This window comes from Mytilus californianus, unplaced genomic scaffold (assembly GCF_021869535.1).
Source record: "Mytilus californianus isolate M0D057914Y unplaced genomic scaffold, xbMytCali1.0.p SCAF_11, whole genome shotgun sequence".
Lineage (NCBI taxonomy): Eukaryota > Metazoa > Mollusca > Bivalvia > Mytilida > Mytilidae > Mytilus > Mytilus californianus.
The window spans coordinates 60,413,180-60,426,327 of record NW_026262593.1 but is presented as its reverse complement, the minus strand read 5'-3'; the positions used below and the strand labels follow the sequence as shown (position 1 = coordinate 60,426,327).

The 13,148-nt window shown below is 32.8% G+C and overlaps 1 protein-coding gene and 1 long non-coding RNA gene across 2 annotated transcripts in view; one reads left to right on the top strand and one right to left on the bottom strand.

Annotated features, from left to right (window-relative positions):
- Nucleotides 1–420: 420 nt before the first annotated feature.
- LOC127720450 (uncharacterized) lies at nucleotides 421–4,291 on the bottom strand. Its single transcript, XR_007990750.1, has 2 exons — nucleotides 2,761–4,291; nucleotides 421–2,588 (listed from the first exon to the last, which is right to left on the bottom strand). It is a non-coding gene; the product is annotated as an uncharacterized LOC127720450 (long non-coding RNA).
- Nucleotides 4,292–11,712: 7,421 nt separating this feature from the next.
- LOC127720435 (uncharacterized) overlaps nucleotides 11,713–13,148 on the top strand; it is a 30,030-nt gene continuing 28,594 nt past the window's right edge. Inside the window, exon 1 of the mRNA XM_052227026.1 lies at nucleotides 11,713–12,367. Within this exon, the coding sequence (XP_052082986.1) occupies nucleotides 12,243–12,367 (125 nt within the window). The 5' untranslated portion in view covers nucleotides 11,713–12,242. The remainder of the gene's footprint in view (nucleotides 12,368–13,148) is intronic.

The following is a 13,148-nucleotide window of genomic DNA, read 5'->3' as shown; positions in this document are numbered from 1 at the left end:
TGAATGCCAGAGAAACAATACATTTCGTCATGGCCATTTCCTGATATATACAGTTTCTACAAATTTGAAGTAGTTTTAAATATTTCGAAATGTAACCCTTTGAAACTGTAGAAAGGTCGCATTATACACAATGTAGAAATGGAATGCATGTTTTCTTAGAATTTTATACCAAGATCTGGACTAACTAAAGTTCCGGGTTTTTGTGATTATTGATTTTTTTTTATTTATCTATGTTTTGATTTTATCTTGTACAGTCTGAAATAATAGAGGCTTTTCTGATTGTGCTATGATGACAAACATAGTTTACTCAACACAAGAAATGTTAACCGTTGATAAACTTGGAACAAGCGAATCTCGTGCTGTTGGCCCTAAAAATAAATAACGGATCAACAAGTTGAAATTCAGCGAAGAATATTTAAAAAAAAACCACATATTTCAGTGATGAAGAAATTTGTAAATTTTTATGCATGTTGTTGTTCTAAACTTTAAAGCGTCTAGTGTTGATTTAATTGTTAACAAATTACTGGTACGACGTTTTTAGCCAGATAACAAAAAAAAAAAGAAATACATGTGTAATCTATATTCATAACATTGGTATAATCGATTAATCATATTGTTTATAAGCGCCTTTTATGATTGAAAACATGATGTTAAATTATTTTTTTCTGTACTAACTTGTGGTAACTTCTGTAAAAATTTTCCATCTTCATGTCAAACCTGATAGCGATGATAATTTCTATAGAAAATAACCGTTATCTATGTCGTGTCAAACGTGATAGCGATGATAATTTCTATAGAAAATAACCGTTATCTATGTCATGTCAAACGTGATAGCGATGATAATTTCTATAGAAAATAACCGTTATCTATGTCATGTCAAACGTGATAGCGATGATAATTTCTGTAGAAAATAACCGTTATCTATGTCATGTCAAACGTGATAGCGATGATAATTTCTATAGAAAATAACCGTTATCTATGTCATGTCAAACGTGATAGCGATGATAATTTCTATAGAAAATAACCGTTATCAATGTCATGTCAAACGTGATAGCGATGATTATTTCTATAGAAAATAACCGTTATCTATGTCATGTCAAACGTGATAGCGATGATAATTTCTATAGAAAATAACCGTTATCAATGTCATTTTAAACATGATAATACCCAAACGGTTGACTGGGATATGGAAATATGGTCATTGTCGTACTCAGGCTCAGACTCATAAATCAATCAATCAAAAATACTGGATATGGTTTTTCAAGCGCAAATTTTGTTTACAAAACTTTGAATTTTTCGAAATACTAAGATTTTTTCTACTCTAGGAATATATTACCTTAGCTGTATTTGGCAAAACCTTTCGGAGTTTTTGGTAATCAATGCTCTTCAACTTCGTTTTTTTTTTGGCCTATTAAACTTTTTTGATTCGAGCGTCACTGATGAGCCTTTTGTAGACGAAACGTGCGTCTGGCGTACAAAATTTCAATCCTTGTATCTATAATGAGTTTATTTGTACACCGAGTTCTGAGTAATGTTTTATGACTGAAATGCCTAGACACTCCAATCTGTCAGTAGACTCATGCTATAATGCTAATGGGGATTCCGTTTGGTTGTTTTGAATGTATGAATATGTAACCACGTCCAGTCGGAATGGGGACGTTAAATCCCATGCCTCGTGTAGGGTAGATGCAACGCTCTGCACATTAAAGAACCCTCGCAACAGTTTTTAGGGCTCCGTAGGAGGCCTGTTGCAAGGCAAATTTTCTGTATCTATCAAACATACTATTCTTGTCATCTAAATAGTCTGCCCTTCTTTCTGGAAGACACACTTTGCAAAACTACTTATATAATAGTTGCTATTCCTCGTCTATCGTCCTGAACATGAACGAACTTTTTGCCACTGGACGTTAAGCTACCAACAATAAATCAATTATTTCTCGTAATGAATATGAATGAAATACTACCACTGGACGTTATGCATACAGCATCCAATCAATGAAACCTGACAATGATTTTGACACTTTATTTGCCAAGTAAAACATGTTCGACTTCTTAAAGATGGCAAGGCACTTGCTATAGAGTAGACAAGAATTATATAAACGTTTTGAAATACGATTTAACAATGTGGGATAGATTTATGTCAGACAAATACCATTCACAAATCTTTTGATTACTTATCTCACGGGTTTTTTTTTTAATATTAAGTTACCTGCGCCTTTTCCGTCAACGCCTTATCATTAATAACAGAGACGAAGTTTTTCCGTCAACTTCCTATCATTAAAGACAGAGACGAAGTAAAATAATTTGTCTTACAAGTATTAAAGTTATAAACACCCAAGGAGACAGTTTTTTTTTCTTTCAATAGAACGAGATTTCTCCGTATTTTTTTACATGAACACAGTGTAAATGGCCGGATTCAGGGTGGTGTCGGGGGTTGGAACCGCCCCCCCCCCCCTTTTTCGTTTTTATGCTCCACCTAGGGGCATTATATTTTTCGGTCTGTGCGTCCGTTCGTCCGTCCGTCTGTCCCGCTTCAGGTTTAAGTTTTTGGTCAAGGTAGTTTTTGATGAAGTTGAAGTCCAATCAACCTGAAACTTAGTACACATGTTCCATATGATATGATCTTTCTAATTTTAATGCCAAATTAGAGTTTTGACCCCAATTTCATGGTCCACTGAACATAGAAAATGATAGTGCGAGTGGGGCAGGTTAAAGTTTTTGGACAAGGTAGTTTTTGATGAAGTTGGAAGTTCAATCAACTTGAAATTTAGTACACGTTTCCTATGATATGATCTTTCTAATTTTAATGCCAAATTAGAGTTTTGACCCCAATATCACGGACCGCTGAACATAGAAAATGATAGTGCGAGTGGGGCATCCGTGTACTATGGACACATTCTTGTTGTTGTTTTTTTTTTTAACTATGTGAACGTTTCATGGTGTTCCAGGTTTTGGAACCCCCACCTCCTTTTCAAAATGGTTGAGACCGCGTACGGTGTAAAATATTACAGGAAGACATTCCAAAATAGTCATACAACATATTATTATTATTGTTGACTTAAAATGTCATGTTCTACCATTAAATACAGTAATTAACATTTATATGTTCTGTAAATCTGTTACTTATAATGTTGTCAAAAGGTTAATGTTTAGTCATCTATCATGTGCATACAAGGATAAATTAACACTATAATTATATATAATGCAACTCTTGTTATAATAGAAATAATTTGTTTCTTCTGTGGGTTGATATTGATAACAAGCTTCGTGTATTATGAAACATGCTAAATATATATCTGTCAGATTAAAAAGTTTGTATTTTGTAACAAAAATCTCCATTTATTATATATTTCGTACGGTAACATAATATAATATCACATTGAACTTTGAGTAAGTATAAATTAAACAGCAACCTAACACCATAGGGTAATCAAAATAGACCTCCAGAGACCACTTAATAAGAAACAGTGGTCAATACCTTAAAACAAGCTATAAATTGCCTTGGGTCCATACAAAGTATAAATTTCACAGAAAAAAGGTTACACGACGGATGAAGCTAGTGGAAAAGTTACTACTTTTCCCATCCGGGTCACGGTAGCTCACCCCTGGTTTTACATGGGGTTCTTGTTGCTCAATCTTTAGTTTTCTTAGTAACAATATTATCAATACCGTAAGCGGTTATACTTAAAGTGGAGCTTGCGAAATCGAAAATATTTCATCTGGATTCCAGGTTATAGTTTTCTGCGTAGTATTTTGTGGAAATTTGTATGTCATTTCATAGTTTTTATTTTGGTCTGCCATGGTGTTGTCTGTTTTCATCAATTTATATGTTTGATTGGCGCATTCATATATTTCCCTCTTTTTTAAATCATCTAACATCTAACATCAACACCAAATCCCCCGTTCCATAGTGATCTAATCTATGGCTTAATGATAATTCCATTGTTTCTTACTCCAAAATGAAAATACCGTCTCTTCATTGGGCGAATTTCCATTATTTGGGACAACGGTAACCAATAACAATGTTTTTTACCCAGAATTCCAGTTTCTTAAATGACAATTTAACAGTAGACAATAACATAAAGAGAAATGACCAACCACTCACCAGAATACTGAGATGGAACAGAAACATAACACGGAGTTAAACTAGCACTGAACTCTTACATTTGTGCTTTTTCTCCATCAGCAAAAAACTTACTAGTAATCTTATCATTAAATAATATCTGTTTAAAACAAATTGATCAATAAACCAATTATATTTCATTTACTTTTGAATATTTAGGGGACGATCATTTCACCTGTCCCCCTCTTCAGAATGTCGAATGATCTTCTCCTAAGACTGTTAGTGTTAAATGTTATATGCAATTATTCATTATTTGCCCCTATCTAACCCGCACGCTTGTTTTGAACAAACCACATTGTTATGTCGTATATATTATTTATCGTGGTATTTTAATGAATAGATGTGGTACAAAGCCATCATAATTTTTTTCACGATTACAGTACATAACTATATAAGTTTTTCTTTCGTGTTGATCATTTATCCATGTTTTTTGTTTGTACAACCCGAATATGAGGTAACCTTATAGATGAGGGTTTGGATGGGGGAGGGGTCCTTCATTTCTGTATTCTTTAATTTTTTAGTCCATTTTTCTCTATCCATTATACTTTTTGCTTATTAATCTCTATTCTTTATTTTTTTTGGTCCATTGTTCTCTATTCTTTACATTTTTTACCATTATTTTCTATTTTGTAAACCCCCATCTACACCCTCATAGACGATTGTACATACTGTATTAATTGTTCAAAGTTGTATTTACTTGTCTATATTTCGTTTTCGTTTTTTTTTTTTCGTCGCTTAATTTTATTTGTTTTATGTTCATTTTCTTCATAGATGTAAGATTGTCATATCAAAAATGCTATTATCTAAGACATGAATAGTGAAAACACCCAACATTTATACATATTGTATAAATTAAATGCTGTATAAATTCCTTTTTCGTGTAAAGCCAAAACTTAATCTTGTGGCATATAACACAATAAACTAATGTCTTAGTTTTGGATTCTTTATTGCAAGGTCAGGAATTTCATCAAATTAAACAATTAATAATCCTAACGAGTCCTAAAAAACACAATGTAGAATTTCATGAATATTAATGCAAGTAAGTTAACCTGTGACTCAACAAGTATAATTGCAGTCTAAAATAAAATTTATGAGATAATCTTGTCTCATTTTAACTGGCTTTTCAAGCTTTATATATGAAAATGGCAAAAATGTATCTAGTGCCTGACTTCATCTGGTCATGGATATGAATTGTACTAAAGCGGGGAAATAACATTAAGTCCAAGACTCATGTTAGTATCAAAAACTATATGAACAAATTGACATTTACTAAGATATAAAAAAAAATAGCAACAGCAACAACAACAGCAAGCATTATTCAGCATAATAAGCAAAGTTCAGCATCTTTTAAAAAATATGAACACAACTTGTAATTACATGCCTGCAAAGATCCTCACACATACATACCAAGTACAATACATTCAGCTATATATCTGCTGGCATCACCAAGAAAAGCATGGTAACCAGAATGACGAAAATGGTAATCATAGTGACAAAATGATGACGTCATAGTAATTATACAAACATTTCAATTCTCCCTTTATGCTGTTAATTACTCTGAAATTGTTAATATTAGAGTATATTGGCCCTACCACTTTTATATTTGGTTTTTATCAAAATTTATGAAGGCCATTGTAAGTGATCTATGTTTGATATACGACACCATGGGAAGTTTCTACATATGCCCTATCTTTCACTTCAATATAATCAAGACAACTTTAAATCCGCAAGAGTATTAGCTAAGGATTTAAGATTATTATCTGAACCGTTCCTTGCTCTTTAAGGAAGTTCGCTACTCAGTTTCAAAATAACAAGCTTTTCATAACACTAGTATATATTGATAGGGGATTAGTAAAGGAACCAAAATGAGCGGAAACAAAATATAGGTACGTGTGCTCGTTTTCGAGATATTAGCCATTGAAATTTTGGCGGGAAAATGTTATCTCTTGATTTTTCATACTTTATCATTGACGAGTTTAAGTTCACAAAAACTATTAGAAAATAACAAAGATTTTATAGGACTTTTACAGATGGCTTAAAATTTTACATGTAAAAGAGTTATAAAAAGAAAAATGGGGGTTTGTGGGCAAAATTTTTTAAGGCATTCAAATAGATAAAACCAGAGGACAAAAATTCCAAAACATGCCTGGCGAACATCCTTTACTTCGTACTTTAGAAGGCCTTTTTTAACCTTTTTTATTCAAGCGTCACTGATAAGTCTTTTCTAGGCGAAACGCACGTCTGCCTTACACAATTTTAATCATGGTATCTTTGATGAGTTTATTTACCGTTGCTGTTCTAGAGTACCTGGGTAACTCGCTAAAAGAAGGGACAAGATGTGACAATATGATTTGCATTGATTTTTACGTATAAAAGAATCCAGTCGTATAAAGGGACTGTCTATTGTATTCTTGTCATACTAAATCATAAGTACAAAATGGTGACAAAATACTTGTAAAGCTGTCAGATTCTTCATACAAGTACAAGCAATTAATCGGCTATTTGACAGCTACAAATAGGATCATTATGTGTTAATAAATGTAATACACAACATTTGTGACAAAATGTCCAGCCTATTACCCCTGTATAAAAATCCATGGTTGACATTTTATAGATATTTCGATATATGAATCTCATTTGAAGTTTAACTAGAATATTTTCTAATAGGAAGTTTCGGAAGATTAAGGGCCGGGAACCTATTGTGGACATGTAACTTTATACACCAGATTTAGAGTCAATTTCAGTACCAGAACTTCTCGTTTTTCTCTATATTGGCACTCAGATACCAATTAAGAAAAGCTATAAAAAAAAACAAGTCGAGGAACGACAAACAAAAGCATGATCAACAGAAAAAGATGAACAGACAAATAACAATCAACAAAACACTGCGTACAAAACTAAGAATTGAGTAACACGAATCCCATCAAAACAGGAGGTGAACTCCAAAGGGTAGACAGTTTTTGCACTCTAGTGGCACCCGTCGTTTTGGTTAGAACAAGTAAAGATCCAGTGATAAGACGCCGATAGAACATATCATCTGTGACAAATATATTCCATAACGTCAACCAAATCAAAAACTCATCATAGATATCAGGATTAAAATTGTGCACGCCAAACGCGTCTTTCGTCTTCAACAGACTCTATGTAGTGACGCTCGAATAAAAAAATTAAAAAAAAACAAAGTTTGAAGTTGTAAAAGCACTGAGGACCCAAATTTCTGAAAGGTTTTCCAAATACAGCTAAGATTATCTATTCCAAGGGTAGAAAATCATAAGTATTTCGAAAAATTCTAAGTTTTTGTTTTAAAGTTTATTTATAATTATGACCATATCGATGATAATTCATGTCAACACAGAAGTGCTGACTACTGGGATGGTGAGTTTTCCATAAAAAAAGATTACTAGCACTTCAATTTGACCATTATTGACGCTTGGTTATAGACTCCTTTTAAGTAGTAACTCGATCACGAAAATAACGATATGAAGCCAGACCCTGGTACATTGTATATCGTATAAACTTGGAGATATACTATAAAGGAACTGCTGGAAAGTTGCAACATAGAAATGGAAAATTCACAATAGGAAAATTTAGGAGTATTTTGTTTCAGGTTTAGTGAGGTTGGTTCTATTTACCAACCTCTTCGGTAGTTGTCTTGTGTCATATTTTAAATTTGCATTTATTTTCTATTTTGAGAATTCGGTGTTGATGGCAGGTCTGTGATAGTTTCTCTTTAATTTATTTACAACGGTACAATCTATAGCTTAACATATTGTAAAGACACATGTCTATTGTTGAAGACTGTTTGTTGACCTTTAGGTGTCATTTTGGTTATGTGTGTGTTTGGGTTGCTGTCTCATTAATGTTTACCTAGAATTCCATTTATTCATAGTCACCACACCTTCAGAATTATTTAGAAAGATGAATGCATCTATATAGTGGATCGTGCAGTTAAAGGATGCTTTTTTCATTCCTCTTCTCTTGAGAAGCTCCGTTATGAAATCTGTATTATACAAATAAGTTTATTAAATTAAAATAAGGAGATATGGCTTGATTGTCGATGAGACTAATATCCACCAGAGACCAAAGGATGAGGATGTAAACAATTATAGGGTGTACGGCCTTCAACATGGATAAAAACTGTTATGTATAGTAAGCTATAAAAGGCCTCATCAGGTCAAAATGTGAAACATTTCAAAAGAGAAAACCCAACGGGCCTGATAGATACTGAAAACAACAAACGAATAGAAATATCGTAGATAGTAACTAACGACAACAACTGAATTACAGGCATGACTTGATAAAAGCACATAAAGAATCTGGCGGGGTTAAACATATATGTGAGCGCTAAAACCTCTCAAAACTGGACAGTGGTGTAACAGCACAACATGAGAGTAAACTTTGAAAATCAGTTGAAAATAGGTTGACTATTGTAACTATGAAAGAGTTTAGTAAAGGTTTTAAGTAATTTGTGGTAACGAAATTCATGACTTAATAGTTTCCCAGTTAAATGAAGATTACGTTCGTTAAAATCTAAAACGTCACCACTGACATGGCATAACAAACGATTTGGGAAATATACACATAACGTAAGAAGGGGCTAAGGAACATGATTGTCCAAAAAAGGAAAATTAACAACATGGGGGAATCGAAAATCATTTCTTTTTCGTTTTTCATAGCATAGCGCCTCCCAAGTGAAATTGGAAAGATGACTTGAAAAGGAGCACAGTTAATTCCTATTATCATGCCGATTATCTGTTAAAACGCATACCAAATATGTTGTAGATAAAATCAAATCAAATCCGAAGCATCTTGATGATGTCTGTTTGTTAAATCGAAGTGGTTTTCTACAGAGTATGAACAACGATAACATTAACGGTATCTGTTAAAAATAACAAATATGGCGTCGGAAAAATAAAATCAAGCATCTTGGTGTTGTCTGTGTGTTGAATCAAAGTGGTTTTCTACAAAGTATGAACAACGATAACATTAACGGTATCTGTTACAACACACCAATCAAACATAAAAAATATGGCGTCGATAAAATAAAATCAAGCATCTAGATGTTGTCCGTTTGATTCAAATTGGTTTTCTAGAAAGTATGACTTGCACAAAGAAATCTTCTGAAAGTATTTTGTATAATATTATAATCATATTTAGAAATAACAACATGAGGTATAATTGTCAATGAAGCAACTCTCCACCAGAAACCAAATGGCGTAGAAGTTAGCATGTATATGTATCTACATTTCCAATTTCCTGACAGGTTGAATTAGAAATATTTTGTTAAAATCCAATTAAATTTATGCTTTTCATATTTTCAAATGAGAGTAGCATAATATTTCCATATTGAAATTGAAAATCTTATATAAAAATACAGCAGAAAGTGTTGCTAGAAATCTTCGTTGTGCCAACCTACAGAATTACCTTGATCGTGACGGACTCAGCTCAAGGAAGTATATTTCCTTTTTTTGAAAAAGCTACTCTCTGAAGGCCGCGGGTAGAAACATAGTATCAATATATATATATATATATCATTTTGGGATATTTTAGATCACAGTTTTGTCCGTTTGTTACAATAATACGTTGGAATAAAAAATATTTTAATTGGAAAGGTTATACGTAGAGCACAGGCTGAATTATATGAAAAATGTTGCCTACATGGACACCTTATTTAGAAACTGATTATTTTTAAACGATATTTTATTCGTACTAAATAATTTAATAATAATAATAAATTGAATTGGATTGGACAATAGTCTAATTTAAAATTCGTCCTCTCCACACAATAAGGTATAGTATTGTACATCACATAATCATATCAAAACAAACGAAAGCGTATCAGGGACATAGTATTATTTTTACTTTTTTCAATGTCGTCTTTAATCATGGAATTTTTTTCTTTTTATCTAATTTTCCAGAAATATTATTTTTAATTTTTTCACTTCTAACATTTATATGTGCTGAGTGGCTACATAACGCAACGCATCATATCCCAAGCCCCCTTTGGTCCCTTTTAAATGGCAATACAAAAATGTTCTTTTAATACATTTCTGACACATTTAGCTACATGTTATTTTAACAGATTAGTCTTGCATCGACATTTTTTCAGTGGTGTCAATAATTCACTCTATTTAGTGACAGTACACCCTTGTGTGTGTCAATAATTCACCCTTTTTAAGTACAATACACCGTTGATTGTGTTAAATAATTCACTCTTTTTAGTTACAGTACACACCCTCTGGTTCAGTTGATATAAAACAAGAAGGTGTGGTACAATTTACTCTACACCCTTGGTTGTGTCAACAGTTTACTCTACAACCTCAGTTGTGTCAACAATTCACTGTCCACATTTGATTGTGTCAACAATTAACTCTACATCCTTGTATGTGTCAACATTTCACTATTTACCCTTGATTGATTCAACTTATCCACTCTGTTACAGTACAACCTTGGCGATGTCAACAATTCACTCTATTTAGATACAATACAACCTTGGTTGATTCAATAGTTCACTTTATTTAGTTACAGTACACCCATGGTTGTTTTAATAGTTAACTCTTTTAAGTTACGGTACACTCAACGGTTACGGTCAACAACTTGCTCTAGTTAGTGACAGTACACCAATGGTTGTTAAACAGTTCACTCTATTTAGTTACGGCACACTCTTGACGGTGTCAACAACTTTTCTCTATTTAGTGATAGTACACCCATGGTTGTTTTAACAGTTCACTCTATTTAGTCACAGTACACTCTTGGCGGTGTCAACAACTTTCTCTATTTAGTGACAGTATACCCTTGGTTGTTTTAACAGTTCACTCTATTTAGTTACGGTACACTCTTGACGGTGTCAACAACTTTCTCAATTTAGTGATAGTACACCATGGTTGTTTTAACAGTTCACTCTATTTAGTCACAGTACACTCTTGGCGGTGTCAACAACTTTCTCAATTTAGTGATAGTACACCATGGTTGTTTTAACAGTTCACTCTATTTAGTCACAGTACACTCTTGGCGGTGTCAACAACTTTCTCTATTTAGTGACAGTACACCCATGGTTGTTTTAACAGTTCACTCTATTTAGTTACGGTACACTCTTGGCGGTGTCAACAACTTCCTCTATTTAGTGACAGTACAACCTTGGTTGTTTTAACAGTTCACTCTATTTAGTTACGGTACAATCTTGGCGGTGTCAACAATTCACTCAACACCCTGGGTTGTGTCAACATTCCACTTTACACCCTTTGATGTTTCAACAAATCACTCTATGCCTTTCATTATATCAACATTTCACTTTACGCCCTTGAATGTGTCAATGGTTTATTATTGGTTGTGTCAACAATTCGCTCTTTTGAATTACCGATCATTACTTGATCTACCTTTTCAAGCTGAGTACAAACTATCCTTATATCTTATTCGGTCTTGACGTCATATGTATAAGATCGATTTGAATCGATAAAAAAATCCCAATCTGTTGCTTTTCAGATTATTAAAGAATTGTTTCCATTTTCGTATCGTTTAAGACTGTGTTCGATTGTGTGATATTTGACCTTCGACTTATGTATTGAACAAGGATTAAGTATTGCAACAGCCGGTCCAAAAGCTCATACAAATATATATAAGAATTTTGTCAACATAATGTTGGCATCCTAGTTTTGTCATAAAGGTGTCAATCGGATATAATAACTGAAATCTCTGAAGAGGAAATGTGTTTTTTTTATATATTTACAGTATGTACCATGTGTTGCTATAAAGAAACTGGTCAAATTATATTTGTTCGTATGTTAAATTAACTGAAAAATATTATTGATCAATGTGTATTTGAAGTTTGTCGTTATTTTACAATAAATACATATTAAAAATAGTTTGAACGTTGAAAGGTTATTACTCTCGTATTTTCATCTTTTTATGTGTGAACATATGCACGTATTTAATAGAAAAGAATATTAACATTTACTTTTATATCTACAACTAATTACGGATTAATTCTACTTTGTTTTTTAATCTGCAATGGAATTTGCAACGATAAAATTCATAAATCATACTTAAAAATGAGTATGAAAATGGTAGTGTCCTTTGTACTTTAAGTGAATCATATTGTTAGACATTCAGTTAAAGAAAAATGGAGGGAAACTGTACTGTGCACCGTATACTGTTCTATATAGATGGATGTATAGATGACCAGGAACTAGCTGGGGTTATGCTTGGAGTGTTCAGTGCTGCCCTCTGGACACTTGTCCATATATCGTAAGTAACAGTTCTATATATTCAAATACAATGATTAATGTAGATTTTCTTTGACATTATTTGTATTGAATGGCACCAATTTTAGTGCACTAGGTGCCTATTTTGACAAAAATATCTCTTAAATGTTAATTCACGCCAAAATATAAGGATTTTTGAAAAACACACATACATGTAGCACACAATTTATCAATAATTAGTTTTCTATGTAGTGTTATGTGGACATTTTCGTCTTTTCGTCGTTCTACTCATGTTTTGGCATGGCGATGTCACTTTCTCTTCGACTTATGAGTTTTGATTGCCCACTTCTGCCTTTTTTATCCTTACCAGTACAAAGCAACCGGAAATAGCAAGGTGTATTGTGTGAGATCACACTGTAAAAAGTAAAATAACAAAAATACCGAACTCCAAGGAAAATTCAAAACGGAAAGTCCCTTATCAAATGGCAAAATCAAAAGCTCAAACACATCAAACGAATGGAAAATAGCTGCCATATTCCTGACTTGGTACAGGCATTACCTTATGTAGAAAATGGTGGATTGAACCTGGTTTTATAGCTAGCTGAACCTATCACTTGTATGACAGTCGCATAAAATACCATTATATTGACAACAATGTGTGAACAAAACAAACAGACGTAATATGAAAAAATATCAAAAATAGATAATTAAGAGTTTGGAAGTGTATTGCAAATCTATTTTTAGAATTGGATTGCATAATAGTTAGTTATTCATTGACAATTCATATACCAGCTTATTTAAATCAAAACATGCTCTTACCATAA